This window comes from Oncorhynchus mykiss, chromosome 11 (assembly GCF_057628025.1).
Source record: "Oncorhynchus mykiss isolate SJ-2025 chromosome 11, ASM5762802v1, whole genome shotgun sequence".
Lineage (NCBI taxonomy): Eukaryota > Metazoa > Chordata > Actinopteri > Salmoniformes > Salmonidae > Oncorhynchus > Oncorhynchus mykiss.
The window spans coordinates 45,175,511-45,196,412 of NC_143032.1; the positions used below are offsets into that span (position 1 = coordinate 45,175,511).

Below are 20,902 nucleotides of genomic sequence, written 5' to 3' on the forward strand. Positions count from 1 at the left end.
GACAATCACAGCGATCAACAGAGACAAGCTGTCAGTCTCTCAACATTGGACCAGGCTCTAAAAGGTTCTAAAAAAAGACACCAGAAACTGTGTGATAATGGGAGCTTTAAATGCTGCTGGCACCATAAAGGAAAAGCTTCAGAGCTGCCAATGCACTTCATCCTCTCTTTGTGTATCCTCCTTGCTGAGGCTGATGACAAATTGAACCTCAGTTGCAGCGTGCCCCATTGCTCGTTTATAAGCTCTAACATCACTCCTCAGGCCGCTAAACTGAAGGCACACTTTTAGAAAGAAAAGCGCTTTCTAAAACCGAAAAGGGTTCTTAGTAGGTCTCGATAGGAGAAACCTTGGTAGAAGAACCCTTTTGGTTCCAGGTAAAACCCTCTTTGGAAAAGGGTTCTACCTTGAACCAAAAAGGGTTATCCTATGGTGACAGCTGAAAAACCCTTCTGGAACCCTTGTTTTCTAAGAGTGCAGGCGTGAGATTAAAGATATTTGGCCTACTCAACATTTAGCCTACATATATCCCCCACCACATCAGGTTGAGGGTCATATGGCTAAGGGGATGTCGTTCTGGATCATTGGATCAGTCAGCGAGGAGTACGATAATATCATTGGCATACACTAATGGTGTATTAGTGGTATTGATTTTTATGCAGTGTGATGGGGGGGCCAGTTGAGGAGCAGATGTAGTTGCTCAAGTACGGTGTCTGTTCTGATGTGTTTGATTATGTTGTCCAAGTTAAACACACAGCCAATAAGTGTTGTCATTTTCATTTAGTGGGAAACCTACATTTTGAAAAATTAATTTGACCACATTAACTATGGACTGCCACACCCACGGTGGGGGACCTAATGGCATGATAGACAGACTGTCTTTGTGAGTGCAAACACATAGTCAGCATTGCTAGCCCACCTCAGGATAATGGAATGAATGCTGCACTGTAGTCCCAAATGAGAATGTTTGGGCCCAGAGCCCTCCACAGCATGGACACTAGGTTGTAATTATGGGTCTATATCTCTATGCAACTGCTACCATGGTAAAATTGGAATGATAAGTAATCCCCCCCCCATATCCATATCGACTGGATATATTGAAGCACTGTCACATAGAAGTTTATGAAAAGGTAAATCCACATTCTTATAATAGTGAGGACTGAACTCAAATATAGGTATAACTTAGTGTTAACACTATTGTTAGTGTAAGCAGTTACAGTTCAGTATTTCAGCACACTAGATCAGTCATGGCAAACATAGACTTTGCATGAAAACATCCTGATGCTCAGTCACTAGAAAGTTGCCTTTTACATGAAACTCCTATTTGTCTCAGGTGAGGTGTTCTACGCGCCTGTGACCCATAAGATGACGTTTGAGGAGGCAAAGGAGGAGTGTGAGAACAGGAACGCCATCCTGGCGTCGCCGGGTCAGCTCCACTCCGCCTGGAGACAGGGTCTGGACAGGTGTGACTACGGCTGGCTGGCCGACGGCAGCGCTCGCCACCCCGTCGCGGTACCCAGAATGCAGTGCGGCGGCGGTCTGCTGGGCGTCAGGACCATGTATCGCTACAGGAACCAGACTGGCTTCCCAGAACCCATCACCCAGCTGGGAGCATACTGCTTCAAAGGTAAACATACATAGGCATTTTACTGTTATATTCTCATCTATGAGCAAATGTTACATTTTGGATTTGAAAGAGCACACTATTCATAGAGTTTAGTATTTTTTGCTCAAGGCCAGCGCTGTGAGTAATTGTGATGTTACCCTCTAAGGGTGTAGCTCCTGCACCCATCCCCAATACTCATATTTGCAGCAACCTCTCTGACACAAATAATGAGATATCTACAAAACAGCCTTCTTGCAATATAATGTCTATAACTCATCTTGAATCAACTGTCAGGTTTATTTGCATGGTCACTTTCGTGTTTCTTTTTGTTTGTTGATAGAAGAAACCACCAACCAAACAGATGAAACGCATCCCTATGTAGAGCGTTGTGCATTTTGTGCTAGAGCTAGGCTATGTAGCCCAGCACAGTGAATTACTGACCTCACTGCATGTGCTTTTGGGTTCACCGCCCGTTACCTCTGGAACCAAAATTGGGATTGGCTCACAGGAGTGTGAAATCATCATTCTAAACTCATGCTGCCTTTGAACTCGGTGCATAGCTCAATCTGATACTAATGGAAGATTTATTTACCAATAGTGTATTGGAGAGTCCGACACAATCATTATCTGTCCGGGTTTATCACCTGTATTACTGTACTTCAAGGCAGGACACATGTTTTTGTTTCCTTTCTCTGTGGTTAGCCTTGGATAACCTCATTGGCGCAGTTGAGCAGTGAAAACAGTCACGTACTCCTTCATAAAATATACAATATATAAACTGTTAAAATACTTCATAGTATACGGTCCCTTTAGAAATTATTCACACCCCTTCACTTTTTCCACATTTTGTTGTGTTACAGGCTGAATTTCAAATGGATAAAATGTAGATTTTTTTTGTCACTGGTCTACACACAGATTTTTTTTTCTTCAGATTTTTACAAATTAATTCAAAATGAAAAGCTGAAATGTCTTGAGTATTCAACTTCTTTGTTATGGCAAGCTTAAATAAGTTCAGGAGTAAAAATTTTCGTAACAAGTAACATAATAAGTTGCATGAATGACTACCCCATCTCTGTACCCCACACATACAATTATCTGTAAGGTCCCTCATTCGAGCAGTGAATTTCAAACATGGATTCAACCACAAAAACCACGGGAGGTTTTTCAATGCCTCGCATGGAAGGGTACCTATTGGTAGATGGGTAATTTTTGTTCATTTTTTTTTACATTAAATAACCTTTTGAGCATGATGACGTTATTTATGACACTTTGGATAATGTATAAATAAACTCAGTCACTACAAAGATACAGGCTTTCTTAATTACTCAGTTGCCAGTGAAGAAAGGGACCGCTCAGGGATTTCACCTTGAGGCCAATGTTGACTTTAAAAGCATTACAGAGTATAATGGCTGTGATATGAGAAAACTAAGGATGGATCAACAACATTGTACAGTGCCTTGCAAAAGTATTCATATTCATTTTGTTGCGTTACAACCTGTAAGTTAAATGTATTTTTATTTGGATTTCATGTAATGGACACACACAAAATAGTCCAAATTGGTGAAGTGAAATGAAAAAAATAACTTGTTTTAAAAAAATATATAAACAAAAAATGGAAAAGTGGTGCGTGCATATGTATATACACCCCCTTTGCTCTGAAGCCCCACAATAAGATCTGGTGCAACCAATTACCTTTTCACATAATTAGTTAAATAAAGTCCACCTGTGTGCTATCTAAGTGTCACATGATCTCAGTATATATAAACCTGTTCTGAAACACCACTAAGCAAGGGGCACACTAAGCAAGGGCACCATGAAGACAAAGCAGCTCTCCAAACAGGTCAGGGAGTACAGATCAGGGTTGGGTTATAAAAAATATCAGAAACTTTGAACATCCAACGGAGCACCATTAAATCCATTATTAAAAAAATAGAAAGAATATGGCACCACAACAAACCTGCCAAGAGAGGGCCACCCACCAAAACTCATGGACCAGGCTAGAAGGGCCTTAATCAGAGATAACCCTGAAGGAGCTGCAAAGCTCCACTGCAGAGATTGGTGTATCTGTCCATAGGACAACTTTAAGCTGTACACTCCACAGAGCTGGGCTTTACAGAAGAGTGTCCAGAAATAAGCAAACATGTTTGGTCTTTGCCAAAAGGCATGTGGGAGACTCCCCAAACATATGGAACAAGATACTCTGGTCAGATGAGACTAGAATTTAGCTTTTTGGCCATCAAGGAAAACGCAATGTCTGGCGCAAACCCAACACCTATCATCACCCCGAGAACACCATCCCCACAATGAAGCATGGTGGTGGCAGCATCATGCTGTAGGGTATGTTTTCATCGGCAGGGACTGGGAAACTGGTCAGGATTGAAGGAATGATGGATGGTGCTAAATACAGGGAAATTCTTGAGGGAAATCTGTTTCAGTCTTCCAGAGATTTGAGACTGGGACGGAGGTTTAACTTCCAGCAGGACAATGACCCCAAGCATACTGCTAAAGCAACACTCGAGTGGTTTAAGGGGAAACATTTAAATGTCTTGGAATGGCCTAGTCAAAGCCCAGACCTCAATCCAATTGAGAATCTGTGGTATGACTTACAGATTGCTGTATACCAGCGGAACCCATCCAACTTGAAGGAGCTGGAGCAGTTTTGCCTTGATGATTGGACAAAAATCCCAGTGGCTAGACGTGCCAAACCTATAGAGACATATCCCAAGATACTTGCAGCTGTAATTGCTGCAAAAGGTGGCTTTACAAAGTATTGACTTTGGGGGGGTGAAAAGTTATGCACGATCAAGTTTTCAGATTTTTTGTCTTATTTCTTGTTTGTTTCACACACACAAAACAAATTCAAAGTGGTAGGCATGTTGTGTAAATCAAATGATGCAACCCCCCCCAAAATCTATTTTAATTCCAGGTTGTAAGGCAACAACATAGGTAAAATGCCAATTACTCCACAATACTCCACAATACTGACCCAATTGACAGAGGAAAAAATAGGAAGCCTGTAAAGAACAAACCTATTCCTAAACATGCATCCTATTTGTAACAACGCGCTAAAGTAATACTGCAAAAAATGTGGCAAAGCAACTAACTTGTTGTCCTGAATACAAAGTGTTATGTTTGGGGCAAATCCAAGACAACACATTACCCAATACCACTCTTCATATTTTCAAGCATAGTGGTGGCTGCACTATGTTATGGGTATGCTTCTAATCATTAAGGACTGGGGATTTTTTCAGAATAAATAAGAAATGGAATGGAACTAAACACAGGCAAAATCCTAAAGGAAAACCTGTTTCAGTCTGCTTTCCACCAGACACTGGCAGATGAATTCACCTTTCAGCAGAACCATAACCTAAAACACAAGGCCACATCTACACTGGAGTTGCTTACCAAGAAGGCAACGAATGTTCCTAAGTGGCTGACTTACAGTTTTGACTTAAATCTACTAGAAAATCTATGGCAAGACCTGAAAATGGTTGTCTAGCAATGATCAACAACCAATTTGACAGAGCTTGGAGAATTTAGAAAATAATAATGGGCAAATCGTGCACAGGGGTATGAATACTTCAATAAATGTAAAAAAAAATGTCTAAAAAATGTGTTTTCACTTTGTAATTATCTGGCATTGTGTGTAGATGGGTGAAAATGTTTTGATTTAATACATTTTGAATTCAGGGTGTCACACAACAAAATAAAGAAGCAAAATATATTTAATTAGTTTACTCCAATTAGGAGAGGAGTGGTAGGTTAAGGGGGAAAATAATAAAGATGGAAATAATAATTTACTAATAAAAAAACATATGTTTAGGGGATTAGAAATTATGCAGACAATTACATTGATAGAAGCCACAATCCATTAAAGCTGATCCACCCCCCCCCCCCCCCCCCCAAGAAAAAAGTAAAATAAATCATGGGGTATGATTACTTTCTGAAGGCACTGTACTTATCTGATCGAAGTTAGATAAACTGCACCTAAACATGACTATATCCGTGTGACTAAAAGTGCGGATACAGCACCTGTCAGCCTATCTCTCTCTTTCCTCCTCTTTCAGATTGTTTCGGCTGTCAGAGTTTCCGCTTTTCCATCGCTCTCACTTGGTAGTTATCGGAGCAGACGTTAGGTTAATGGACGAAGCTACTGGCCGGACTTCTAAAGCCAGTCAGCCTCGGTGACCTCTGACCTGGCCTTTCCATCTTTTTAAAAGAGGGTCAGCGAGATAAGCTGCCCCCTACCAGGCTATTGGGTCTCCCTGAGAGACGCTAGCTCTCCGTGTGATAAGTCCCCACAGGGTTAGGAGGTCACACAAACAGGGCACCCTGACCTCCTGCTTTGTGTATTCCATTTTAGCGCTCTCTGTGCTTTTTTGGTTTTGTTCTCACCTAAGTGCTTTTCAAGTAACCCCTTTTCCATTGGCTGGAATTCTTCACAATTTCCCCTTGCAGGAACACAAAAACACCAAAGAAGATGTTGTATAAACATTAGTCAGTTAGATGAAAGAGTGGCAGAGGAGGAAAATGGAGGGATAATTGGTCCCTGGACTGGAGAAAACAAAGGCCCCAGTAAAAGTGACCGCACACAAACATCCGTGAGATAATGCACTCCCTCTGCTTTCTTATAGACCAGGGTCTATTTATACTGTTAGTGAAAGACGTTTCTCAAACCTTACATTAGAGATAGTCGCGTGGAGGAGGGCAAGTACGTAGTGCTGAACAGTTGCTCTCTGCTTTACGCAGTCTGTGACCGAGGAGAGGATACTGAAACTGTCACACTGTCTGTGCCTGTGTCTGTACGGTATATGAGAGAGGGAGAGAGAGAGAGGGTGAGAGAGAGTGTGAGTGGAGAGTGCGAGTGGGTCAGACATTGGGACAGGGTGAGAACAAGCAAGGATGTGCCTTCTGAACAATCAAGCTTTGATCCAGTCACAGAGCAGTCTGGGAGGAATTCAGTCTTGGTCTCTTAGCAGCTTAACCTCTGTTATTCATACAGTGCTGTAACTTATAGGGAGGGATCATAATTATGATTAGTCTATTTAATATGAATACTGGAGTAGCAGCCCAAGTGACCACGAATACAAATAAATATAAAAGTCAGGAGCAGGACCACAGGAAGGGAAAAACTAGTAAACACAGAGACTGTGGGAACACAGGCATGGAAGAGACCAGAAGACAAGACTCAGGGCCACTCCACAAAACCAGACCAGAAGATCCCGAAAAGTTTATATGCTGTTTAATTGACTCTTAAATGGCCCCGTGAATGCCCGTAGACACAGTAGGACATGTAAAAGGAATGTTCAACGTGTGCACCGAAATAGAAAGCTTTGAAAATGACCTCACCGACATTATCTGCTTTAGCGAGGTAAATTAGCCCGTGTTAGTGGTGGGAATGGGGGAAAAAGAACGTTCAGAGTGGATCAACATGATAACATTGGACTTCAAGACACAGTTTATGACCATTGCTTGGTAATGTCCATCCTTGTTATGGTCACAAGCCTCTGGGGGTGGATACTGTGAAACTTCTTCCAAAATCGATGCTCCAGAGAGTCCCCTCCATACCCTTTCAGAATTATATAATTAGTTCTTAGAGAGTGAGGGTAAATTTATGGTTGGACCAGGGGTAGAAACAGTAACTGTCAAAGCTTTGTGGGTAAGTCCCACAAGACAATGATGTGTCTCTAAGTGTCATGTTATTTCTAAACACTACTTCTCACTCTAGGGTTCATACTGAAGTCTATACTGGCGTTGTGCCATATACCAGTGAGTGTGTTGCATTGTGAGTGGGTAGTGCTGTGTGAAACCTGGTGGACTGAGTGAGTTGGCAAGGTATAGCCAAGATAAACGTGCCATTCTGGTGCCAGCCAAGGAGCCTCAGACAGGAACTGGATAGTTTGAAAATAGAATGAAAGATCCCAGATTAAATAGTTATGTGGTCCAAAAATAAAACGCTGGGATATTAATTCACCGTCTATTAATCACTCTGATCTTATGTAACAAAGTATTTTTGGGCCTGGCCAAATTTTCCTATGCTGGTCATTGCTTATTTTGGTCTGCTGTTTTTTTTGTCGGGGGATTTATTTGACAGTAATACACTTTATTTATCTTTCTCTATCCTCAGCTAGGAAGAAGGGGATAAATCAGATGACGTGGGTGGAAGTGTCTGTGGAGGGTGCTACTACATCCCCCCCCATGCTGGCCACATCCGCCATTGGTCCCACCACAGCTCTCTCTCCCCTGGACAGAGGCAGCACTACTCAGACCCCAAGTTTTGAACTTGTTTCAGAGACCGGAGAATCAGCCGAAACAGCGGCCCCTTCGTCTATGTTCTCAACCAGCATGGTATCGCCTCGCCCCACCCCGGGAACACATGAAGGCGATCTTGAGGAGGTGACCTCGCCACACACCACTGCCGCTGCAAAACAAGAAGGTGACATTTTCCCGACAACATCCTTCCCCGATTACAATGTTGATGACTTTGAGGAAAGCCCAAGCCATGTGGAGTCGGTCCCTCCCCGTGGAGACACGTTCCAAGCTCCACCCACAACAGGAAGTCCACATCCTAGTGATTCTACCTTCCCTGCTCCCCCTCAGGCCACTGCAGTCATCCAGGTAGAAGATGCCTCACCTGAAGTGTCCGTAGATACCGCCGTGGACCAGCCATCGAGCACAGGGTCTGGGGAGAGATTGGCTGAGCCCACAGAAGAACCAGAGAATCACTATGTGATAGAAGTGGGCAAAGTTCAGCCTGACATTCTTCTAGAGGCCTCTCCAAGCACAGAACCCATGTTTGCTCACGGAAACGCAGAGGAAACCACCCTGGAAGGGATCACTGCAGAGATTTCCTCTGACCTGGTAGACGCCCAATCAGTTTCGACAACCGAACCAACTGAACCAATCACCACTGAGAAAACTAAAGATGAACCTGTTAGTACTGAGGACACTACATATGAGTCCAGTCTACGTGTAACTGAACAGCCCTCCACTCTTGAAACCACAGATGATTCCACAATGGTGATGGCCTCCGCCACTCCAGATGCGTCTGTAAGTGGCACTACTTCTCAACCCTTTGATCATAGGGAAGTCGAGGCCACTGCCCCACCCACAACAGCAGAGGTCCTTGAGGGATCCCCTAATGCAGTCATCACTGAAACTACCCCACCCACAATATCCACTGTCACTCCCAGTATGGTTGTGACCTTATTCACTGAAGATGTGGAGGGCAGTGGAATGGGTCCCGAAACCATCAATGACCTGGGCTCCACTGCTGCGGTCACCTTGTCACCTACACCAAGGTCATCATCTACAGTGGCAGTAAACACTGAGGACAGAAGCACACTTAGCCCCCACACTGATTCATCAAGTCCCGCTGGCACGACAGTGTACCCAGAAAGAGAGCCATACTCTGACGGCCTTCATTCAACGACCCCCTCCCCAGACTTTGTTGATGAGATTGGAACTGCAGGATTTGTAGAGGGTACCCCACCCGTTCCGCCAACCCAAGCGGTGCATGACGATCCCTCAACAAGCACCCCTTCCACCACTGTCATGGATGAAACAACCATGATTACCACTATTGTGTGTGATACAGAGCCCAACACCAGCATGGAGGCCATCACCCCAACACAATCAGGAGGTACAAGATCAGCAATACCAACAAAGTCATCATCAAAGTCTTTAGATGGCTCAGCAACTGATGCCCCGACCACACCCTCATCCCAATACTCAATCATACAAGTTGTCACTCACCCGGCTGAGACAGAAGGCGCTTCTAAAGCTGAGCCCACACAGAAACCTCTTCCTCATGATGTAGAGACACCAGCCATTCTGTACAAGGAGGATGCGAGTCAAACACAGGACCCACCAAGTGATCCCACTACCACCACTTCACATGCAACCGTGACCTCTAAGGAACCTTCCTCAGTGAACCCAACAGCAGCCGCCATTCTCATCGACAGTGAGACGTCAGCTGAAAATGTGAGCTCAGGTGATCAGGTCATTGAAGAGTCCAACACTCACTTTCCTGAGTCCCTCAGTGAAACCTTGCCTGAAGTCCAGGACACCACCACAGACATCGATACAGAGTACTTCTCATTTGCTCCCTTGACCTCCACCAGCGCTCCAGCCACTGTGGGCCCAGATGGACTCCCCATCCAAGTTATCAACATCAATGCCGACAAGCAGAAGCAAAACGAGTCAGGTAAGAAGAATACCTCTTGTTCACTATATTATATGATATAGGCTAGACATTTTAGGTAAACGTTGCTCTGTAACAATTCAGAGTTCAGTGACCTATATAGTTTGTTATTACTTCTTACTCCCACCGACACGCAGACGTCCCATCTAGACACCTGGAAATGCAAATGCGCTACGCTAAATGCTAAATGTACTCGTTAAAACTCAAACGTTCATTAAAACACACATGCAGGGTATTGAATTAAAGCTACACTCGTTGTGAATCTAGCCAACAAGTCAGATTTTTAAAATGCTTTTCGGCGAAAGCATGAGAAGCTATTATCTGATAGCATGCAACACCCCGAAATACCTGAAGGCGACGTAAACAAAATAATTAGCATAGCAGGCGCTACACAAATAGCAGAAATAAAATATAAAACATTCTTTACCTTTGACGAGCTTCTTTGTTGGCACTCCTATATGCCCCATAAACATCACTATTGGGTCTTTTTTTCGATTAAATCGGTCCATATATACCCAAAATATCCATCTATGGAAACTGTGTGATTCAGAAAAAAACACTGTTTCAAAACGCAGCGTCATTTTTTAAAATTAAAAAAGTCGACGATAAACTTTCACAAAACACTTCAAAATACTTTTGTAATCCAACTTTAGGTATTAGTAAACGTTAATAATCTATCAAATTGAACACGGGGCGATGTGTATTCAATAGCTCCGTCTTCAAATCATGTTCGGGAAATCTCTCTTCCAAGACGTCCTGTCGGAGACCGGATGGAATGGAATCTCTCTCCTTTGTTTGACCAAGAAATAACTCCCAGGAAATTGACAAGACTGGCGACATCGTGTGGAAGCTGTAGGAATTGCAATCTCGGCCCCATTTAATTTGGTGTCCCTTAAACAAAACATGCAAGTGGCGCATGGATATTTTTTTCAGTTTTCAGTGACCAGTTTTTCTTGCGCTTTTCGATGAAACACACGCTCCGTTATAGTCACAGCCGTAATTTAACCAGTTTTAGAAACTTCAGTGTGTTTTCTATCCACACATACTAATAATATGCATATACTATATTCCTGGCATGAGTAGCAGGACGCTGAAATGTTGCGTGATTTTTAACAGAATGTTTCAAAAAGGAGGGGGTAGACTGAAGAGGTTTTAAATAAAGGTCAAACTCCAAGTATCTCTCCAGATGGTCTCTTTTCCTGACAGTAATCTTGTCTGCATGAGTTAATTGCGGTAGATAAAGTTTGCTGTATGTCACCTGGAAAGACCAGTACTTTCTGTATTAGGATTAGGCCTATTACATAGTAATGTGGTGCATAAGGACTAGTTCTTCAGATCAGCCACTGCCTGGGATCCTTTATGTATGCTCTGGTAGGAGGTCAGATGTGTTAGGTTACTGTTACTGGGGTGTGACTTCAACTTGATCACTTTCAAACTGTTGACTTGCCAAAAAGCTTATTGAAAACATAAGCACAGTACATGTTTTGGTTTTACTGTGGAGAACAGCTCTTTACGTTTTGGCCTAGGCCCTATGTGACAGAGAGTGGTTGTCTGTAACATAGGCATGTGTTAACACTTATAGCATACGGTGCTGCAGCTCTCCGCCAATGCACATGAATGTACAGTAGAGGGTTTTTTGGCAGATACAGTAAGACCATGTGCTGTCCAGGGTCCTGAAGTGGGGGTTTTGACTCTCAGCCAAGGAGAATGCATGTGCTGCTCTCGCTTTCTCTCTCACACACACAGACATACGCATAGAGGCGTTGCTACATCAGCATCTGGTTTGGTTGTCGTTCATTTCAGTACCTTTATGGAACATCTCTCATCAGGTTTTTTCCAAAGCTTACACCAATCATAATTTTAGCTATAATATTTATATTTTTTGGGCTTTGCAAATGGTGAAGCTCTCCTCTTTTGGAATACGCTAACAGTGTTCTGATTTAGCATGGGTGCTAACTATGCTAGATGATTGAACACATCTTCATGGGTGACAACACAGTTAGCTATCTAGTTTATCATGTATCTCTACGCATATGGGTGATTCTACACACATGGTGCAAATTGCATTCCAACCCCAAAAAATATCTAAAAAAGTTAAAGAAAAACTCTGACCAAAAACGTTATTTTTGTATTTGCTTTTCATTAGTCAATTGTTGATATCGACCCAAATAGTTTTGCATGTCAGCAATCATGTTTTTAAGATACATAACTTTTAAAGTACAGAAATACAGCCAGTATGATTGTCATTACTGAAACAAACACATTAAAATACTGTAGAATTAATGTGCCACAACCAAATGGGATGTTACAGTGCATTTGGAAGGTATTCAGACCCCTTCACGAGGTGACAGAGCTCCAGAGTTCCTCTGTGGAGATGGGAGAAACTTACAGAAGGAAAACCATCTCTGCAGCACTCCACCAATCAGGCCTTTATGGTAGATTGGCCAGACGGAAGCCACTCCTCAGTAAAAGGCACATGACAGCCTGCTTGAAGTTTGTCAAAAGGCACCTAAAGGACTCTCAGACCATGAGAATCAAGATTCTCTGGTCTGATGAAACCAAGATTGAACTCTTTGGCCTGAATGCCAAGAGCTTGAGAGGATCAGCAGAGAAGAATGGGAGAAACTCCCCAAATGCAGGTGTGCCAAGCTTGTAGCCTCATACCCAAGACAACTCAAGATTGTAATCGCCGCCAAAGGTTCTTCAACAAAGTGCTGAGTAAAGGGTCTGAATACTTACGTAAATGTTATATATCAGTAAAAAAAATGGAATATACATTTATATACGTTTTGCTTTGTCATTATGGGTGTAGATTGATGAGGGAGAAAACTATTAAATATATTTTAGAATAAAGCTGTAATGTAACAAAATGTGGAAAAAGTCTATGGTTCTGACAACTTTCTGAATGCGCTGTAATTTAAGGATCCAGGCACTTTTTTATTTATTTCACTTTCACCAGTGATTCATTTACTCATTCTCGTTGTGCAGTATAGGGGCTCTGAAAAAAACATGGACATATGCTCAAAGAATACCCAAAATGCATCCTTTTAGAAATGGGAACACTCTCAGTAGAGTGATGCAGGTCTTTAGACGATTGTACACATGAAATGGTCTGCAACGTTATATTCCATTTTGTGCGAATCAAGCTATTTCCACTATCCAGCTGTTCCATTCTCTGTGTAGCCTGCTGCTAGAATGGATTGAGTGGTAACAACCAAATGTTATTGGTAATAGTGAGGTTAGCATGTCTTGGCCGTATGATTATTGAACCTCTGTAACTTTCTCACTCATCATTATTAACGATTCATTCATGATTATCCACAATCACCGTAGCGTCCACATCAATGTAGAAGTGTTTAGAAACATATTATATTCTTATTTAAAATAAAAGTGACTTCAAAATGACACAATAGATTATTTACATTGGACACAAAAGTATCTGAAACACAACCAAAACTAACCGCAAATGTATCCAACAAATTTGTAGTCACAAGCTTGATGTAGTCATTACGTGCTAGCAATATCGGACCAAATACCAATTTTGACTAATCGATTTATAAGAATCTTTAGGGGTGTCAATCATTTTTGAGAAAAAATGTATTAATTGTTAAACCAAATCCCGAGCAATTGTATTCATGTCGTATAATTGTATATTGCAGCAAACAATACACATGTAGCTCAGTATATGAGCTATTTATTTTATTTTATACAGTCATTATTGCTCATCTTTATCAAGGGTGTTAATCATTTCAAACACCACTGGACATCCATCATTCCCATAATTCAATCACACAATTCAAAAACCCATTTCATGGAGAATTTTACAAACTGGACTATAATGTATGTAGCAACGTACTTTGAAGAGATGGTGATTGGGTCTAAATAGGTGTTTGGTAGTCTAAAATCAGTGTCTCTTCCCACACACTCTCCCCACATGCCAACAACTTTTTCTCGGGCTCAGAAGCATCTGCACTCACCAAATTGTGTGTGGTTATCCTTAGACATAGTCTTCAGACGTGCATAGAGAATTGTTGATATGTAGTCCTAAACATTTTTGGGGATGACATTTTGTCTTCTAAAAGATACACCAAAAAATGCATTTTTACATACCTTTCTTTAGTATTTTACTGCTGGAAAGATTGAAAAACCTATTTATCCACAATCTGCTATGTATACATTCAGTCCTAGAGTACCTTAACAAAATGAAACCAAAATATTTAGGCTGACTTCGTCCAGTGTTCAGAATGTTTTTTTTGTTTTTTTTGTGTGATCTACAAATATGCACATATTTAATGAGGAATCACATCATTTGCATATTTTACATACAATATTTCAAATGAATTGTAATACAAAAAAGTTAAACATTTGTGTCCACATTCAACTGGTAAAGGTTGATTGTGATGTGATTAAGGGAGAAAAATGACCTTATTAGGGTGTGTTGTCTGGCCTTAATTAAAATCATCACAACATTTTACTCTATATAGACCACTTTAGCGTATTTTTTTTTAAATACCTTAGACCAAGCAAGAATCATGTAGGCTATTTAAAAAGAGCCTTCGAAATCGAATCTGCCTATTGTCAGATTTTTACATGATCATACACTGTAGTTACAAAGCTCAAAAAACAAATAAATACCATGACTTTCAATCAAGTCGTTGGATTAAATAATAGTAAACAGGTATATATATTCCATGTCCACCCTTCTAGACCTATCAAGGGACCTCTTGCAAAACCCGTTTTTTTTGTTATTGTTTTCCTATCCCCCCTAGCTAGCTCGCGAATTCCTCTGTGGGTCCTCCCTCCCACATCCGTTGACAGACTGCAGCTTAGTGCCTGGACCACCTCAACTCGGTCAGTCAGTCCAGCTGAACAGATGTCCAGACAGACATGGGGGTCATAGGGAAATAAACACTGAATGAAAAATGAAAAAGGCCACAATCTCTCGGCATGCAGCTGTTTATTGTATTAACAGGGTCTTGTGGTCAGCATAACAGTGAGGCCTCCGGAACCTCAGTTATGTAAATTATGGCTTAGGCTTACTCCCCCCACTTTTCTTTTTCGCTATCTCTGGTATTCTCCTTCATGGAGGCATCCGCAATGGTGTAAGACAACGGAATGCGGTGTGTTGAGTTCCACAACTCACCTCACAGTCAATCGACCAGTGGAGAGATTACTGAGCAGGAGTGTCTTACGACTTAGTAGGCAGGTTATTGGTTGGATGATGGTTGCTCAGAGTGGCAGTGTGTCTCAGGCTAAATTACTCAGAATTGTTGAGTAATGTTGGGGTATAGAAAGGATAGCATAATTATAATATTTTACCATGAGTCATAATGCCACTGTTCAGTGTAAGGCCAGTAGTTTCTCCTGAAGTGGCCTTTTAACATGTGTCAGTAACATTACCTCACCCACTTCACATTAGAGTATATGGGAATGTTTTATACTTTTTCCCCTTGAGTCAGAGGATATGGCTGGTCTTGAAGAAAGTTGAGGTAGAGAAATATGAGGAGAGAAGGAATACATGCACATACATGGTTTCCAGCACAGCAATTACTGTATGTTATGACTGTGAGCATCCAACCAGAGCTATGCACTCAAGCGTTCCTGACCTAATGTGATGCTACACTAATTGTAAATATGTCTGGTGTTCTGGCACAGTGGTACAAGACACACATGGTTTGGGACTGCCATGGGCAGATGGCTGCCATGGAGCCTGGGTACTGGTGATCTGGACTCCCTCTCCCTCTGAGTGCAGGCCTGCCGGTGCAACCTGGGGATGAGAGCCAAAGCTGTGTGCAGAGGAGCCACACCAAGGACCAAGGCCACACCCTCTGTGTGTGTGTGTGTGTATATGTGTAACTCTCTCTGCCAGCCTGGCAGCAAAGGAGGAGGCTTGGCAGCCTACCTGACTAAGCACAGATGCCTGTCATCACACTGCAGCCTGAACACCAACTCAGGGGTGATGTCCCCACTAAAGCGTAAAGCATAGTCCACAGATGCTGAGACTCCATAGTCTGACGCGCACCTGAAGACGCACCTCCCCACAATTCTTAACCAACGCCGCTCCGGTACACGTCTTCTATTAATTTGAACGTGTTGACAGTTGGAGAAATTGCTTTGAGCTGCGCTGAGAATTTGAAAAGTATATTCAATATTCTAGAACACTGCTGTGTGTACTCGTACACATTTTGTACTATGATAAACATCTAAGGCAAAGTCTCCCCTCTCTGTGCAGCCAGGCCACCTGTGATACAGTATTCGACATCAATCCACATCTGACGACTTCGGGAGAAGACGTGGAAACCGGCCACCAGGGGCAACTGTTACCTTCAAGTAGGATTCCGTTTTGCTAGGGCATTGTGGACAGGGATGGCGGGTGGGCTTAAGCATCTGCCTCTGATTCCAAAGGTTTGACATTTGATGTCTGAGAAACATGGATGAACATATGCCTCCGGTGCCAAAGGTTGCATGTTTGAATCGAACGATAGAAAGTTTGTTTGAGATTTTTGTTTTAAGTCTATCCCGAAGCTTAACTCTTACCTTAACCATTCGGAGTTAATGCCTAACCGTGACATTAAACACTTCGGAATTTGATGTTTGCAACAACTTTTAAATTTGACATTTGAGAAACATGGATGCATGTCTAATTCTGACATGGGACTGTGGAAGTTAGTTGCTCTGTAAGGACAGCTGAGCCGCTGGTGTTGTGGTGGCCTGACTAGAGAGGGAGATGATGGGTGTTTTAGTGGCGTATTGTTTGGTGCGACCTGGACGTTCACAGAAGAAACCCCTGGTTTATGGAAATTGGCCATCTGAAAGATACTGTCCGTTTTGTACACTCACAGGAGTCATAGTAAACAGAGGGCTTTGTTTACTTTCTGATCTCCCAGATCAGAAAGAACAAACAGATTCCATTGGTGTACATTGGTATTTTCCACTTATCATTTGATCGTCAAGTTTTAGTGTGTGGTCCAACCTTATTATGTGCTATCCAGTGCAAAACGATTCCTTCAAAGCAACCACATTAACTACCTGCCCATTGAATTGCAGTAATGAGATACACAAGGCCCTGTGGGGCTGGTGAGTTGTGTTGCTGAGTTCATGATTTGCACACAACAGAGCGTTTGTGCCTGTCCTCAGCATGGAGCACTGCTCTTCCTCCAGAGCCACCGCTGGCCTGGGTTTATGTGGGCGTCTGTTTTTATTTGAACAGATTCGTAATACGGCACCAGGAGCTTGGGCAACGGCCACTGAGCAACTGAGGATGGAAGGGACAGGGGGGAATGGCAATTGTGGTGGTGGGGAGTAGAAAGGGGAGGGGAGTGGTTGTGAGTTGGGGCTGTCGAGTGAGGTAAGGTGCGGTGATTAAATAGGGGGGTTGTGTGTGTGTGTGTGTGTGTGTGTGTGTGTGTGTGTGTGTGTGTGTGTGTGTGTGTGTGTGTGTGTGTGTGTGTGTGTGTGTGTGTGTGTGTGTGTGTGTGTGTGTGTGAGGGGTTGGGTTATTGCTCTCTTGTGTTCCCAGGCTCCACTGGCCTTAAACAGGTGTCAGACTCCTGCAGGTGTTCTCTCTCCCAGCCACTAATCTAGCTGAGCCACAGCTTGTGGGAAACTCCACTTTTCAGATGGGGGAGAGAGAGATGGATGGAGGAGGAGTGAATAGTGAATGAATAACCATTATCCCCTACCCTGGCGTTGGTTGGATTGCAAGTCACAAGCCAAAGAATGCAGAGCTGTTCACTATAACAGAGAGACCACAACACTGCTCTGTGTTAAGCCATTTGCCACCTGCTTTATAGATAGTTATAGTTTTGTCAGAACAGGGAGTGAAGCACAAAGTTTGTTAAAAATTTTGGAGAAGAAGAAAAAAAAAACAGGAGTGTGCACCTCAAGGGGACGCGTGAGCACTTCTTTTCCAAAGGCTTTAGGCAGTTGTGTGGGCCGATCTTCGGATGTTGCGCATGTTCCTCTCCAGGGAGACACTGACATCCAGTGGATTTGCTCAGGGCAGGAACAGGATGTCTATCTTTGCTCAGGGCCTAAGCTGACTTGGGGTCTGAGAGGGACCTTTCAGCCCAAAGGGCAGGGGCTTAATAAGGTCAGTGTTACACCGAGCATTCAGCACATTCGGAAAGTATTCAGACCCCTTGATTTTTTCCACATTTTGCTACGTTACAGCCTTATTCTAAAATGTATTTAATTGTTTTTCCCCCATCAATCTACACAATACCCCATAAAGACAAAGCAAAAACATTTTTGCAAAAGTATAAAAAAATAACTGAAATATCACATTTACATAAGTACTCAGACACTTTACTCAGTGTACTTTGTTGAAGCACCTTACAACCTCGAGTCAGCTTGGGTATGACACTACAAGCTTGGCACACCTGCATTTGGGGAGTTTCTCCCATTCTGCCCTGCAGATTCTCCAAGCGCTGTCAGGATGGATGGTTAGCGTTACTTCACAGCTATTTTCAGGTCTCTCCAGAGATGTTACATTTGGTTCAAATCCAGTCTCTGGTTGGGCCACTCAAAACATCCCCCACAGCATGATGCTGCCACAACCATGCTTCACCGTAGGGATGGTACCAGGTTCCTACAAACATGACGCTTGGCATTCAGGTCAAAAAGTTCAATCTTGGTTTCATCAGACCAGAGAATCTTGTTTCTATGGTCTAAGAGTCCTTTAGATGCCTTTTGGCAAACTTCAAGTGGGGTGTCTGGCCACTGTGCTGCAGAGTGCTGCAGAGATAGTTGTCCTTCTGGAAGGTTCTCCCATCTCCACAGAAGAACTCTGGATCTCCCTGACCAAGGCCCTTCTCCCCCGATTGCTCAGTTAGGCCGGGCAGCCAGCTCTAGGAATGGTCTTGGTGGTTCCAAACTTCTTCCATTTAAGAATGATGGAGGCCACTTGGGGACCTTGTGGACCTTCAATGCTGCAGATATTCTTTGGTACCCATAAAAGACTGTTTTCGCTTTGTCATTATGGGGTATTGTGTGTGAGGATTTTTTATTTATTTAATCCATTTTAGAATAAGCCTGTAACATAACAAAATGTGTACAAGTGTCTGAATACTTTCCGAATGCACTGTATGCAATCAGTGTTCAAAACATTAGGAACACCTACCTATAATTACGTTGCACCCCCTTTTGCCCTCAGAACAACCTCACTTCATAGGGGCATGGACTCTACAAGGTCTCGGAAGCACTCCAGAGGGATACTGGCCTGTGTTGTCTCCAATACTTCCTACAGTTGTGTCCAAATCAAATCAAATCAAATTTTATTTGTCACATACACATGGTTAGCAGATGTTAATGCGAGTGTAGCGAAATGCTTGTGCTTCTAGTTCCGACAATGCAGTAATAACCAACAAGTAATCTAGCTAACAATTCCAAAACTACTACCTTATAGACACAAGTGTAAGGGGATAAAGAATATGTACATAAAGATATATGAATGAGTGATGGTACAGAGCGGCATAGGCAAGATACAATAGATGGTATTGAGTACAGTATATACATATGAGATGAGTATGTAAACAAAGTGGCATAGTTAAAGTGGCCAGTGATACATGTATTACATAAAGATGCAGTAGATGATACAGAGAACAGTATATACGTACGTATACATATGAGATGAATAATGTAGGGTATGTAAACATTATATTAGGTAGCATTGTTTAAAGTGGCTAGTGATATATTTTACATAATTTCCCATCAATTCCCATTATTAAAGTGGATGGAGTTGAGTCAGTGTGTTGGCAGCAGCCACTCAATGTTAGTGGTGGCTGTTTAACAGTCTGATGGCCTTGAGATAGAAGCTGTTTTTCAGTCTCTCGGTCCCAGCTTTGATGCACCTGTACTGACCTCGCCTTCTGGATGATAGCGGGGTGAACAGGCAGTGGCTCGGGTGGTTGTTGTCCTTGATGATCTTTATGGCCTTCCTGTGACATCGGGTGGTGTAGGTGTCCTGGAGGGCAGGTAGTTTGCCCCCGGTGATGCGTTGCCTGGATGTCCTTTGGGTGGTGGATCATTCTTGATAATTACGGGAAACTGTTGAGAATGAAAAACCCAGCAGCATTGTAGTTTTTGACACACTCAAATCGGTGCACCGGGCAGCTACTACCATACCCCGTTCAAAGGCACTTAAATCTTTAGTCTTGCCCATTCACCCTCCGAATGGCACACGTCCACAATCCATCTCTCAATTGTCTCAAGGCTTGAAAATCATTCTTTAACCTGTCACCTCCCTTTCATCTACACTAATTAAAGGGGATTTAACAGGTGACATCAATAAGGGATCCTCGCTTTCACCTGGATTCACCTGGTCAGTCTATGTCATTAAAAGAGCAGGTGTTCCTAATGATTTGTACACTCCGTCTGTATGGATTAATAATGCTCCCCGTAAGAGCCTGATTGAAGCATCAGTGCCAAACAATGTGAGGTAGGCCAGATGATATTGTAAAGCATTGAGCTGACGTGAGTTAATTCAACTGCAGGAGGTAGGACAAACATGGGATTGATTTGTTTTGTTTGGAATACCGCTAAATACAGCTCCAGAGCATTGAACACTGACAGGAGAACTGTGGAGGTTTGGAAAATGCCTTTCAATTCATGTATTCATAGGAATGTCTTGTCGCACAAGATTTAATGTGTTCATCTGTAGATAATCCATGCTCTATTAAACATTTAACTTGGTTTTGAATCATGACGAGGCTCTGACTTTCTAGTGTTAATATGCACATTCACAAAGAAATCAATCCTATTTTGTTTAGGAAGGTCATAAAAAAAACATGCTATAAGTCAATTTATTCCAAGAGAACAGAATAGCACATTTTGAGTAGCATTTATCTGTGCTTAGTATCCGAGGCTATGGCTGCGTCATGCCTATGAAATCATCTGGTTCATTTAGCAGACATCACAGGCCCTACCCTAACACAGTCAACACACATATATTTTACAGTAAGAATATAATGGAATATAACAGAAGAAAATAGAAAGGATATTTCTTCCCAAATGGCTATTGCTGATTGTCACTCAGATGACGGACACTCACAGGAGCCACAGTTATTCTAGGAAAAAGTGATATATTGAAACAGAGA

The 20,902-nt window shown here is 42.5% G+C and overlaps 1 protein-coding gene across 1 annotated transcript in view; it reads left to right on the top strand.

Moving 5' to 3' along the window:
- The window catches only part of LOC110535025 (uncharacterized), a 64,427-nt gene that overhangs the window by 14,297 nt on the left and 29,228 nt on the right, over window positions 1-20,902 (top strand). The window contains exons 6-7 of the mRNA XM_090189127.1: window positions 1,331-1,624; window positions 7,731-9,809. Coding sequence (XP_090045253.1) covers window positions 1,331-1,624; window positions 7,731-9,809 — 2,373 coding nt within the window. The remainder of the gene's footprint in view (window positions 1-1,330; window positions 1,625-7,730; window positions 9,810-20,902) is intronic.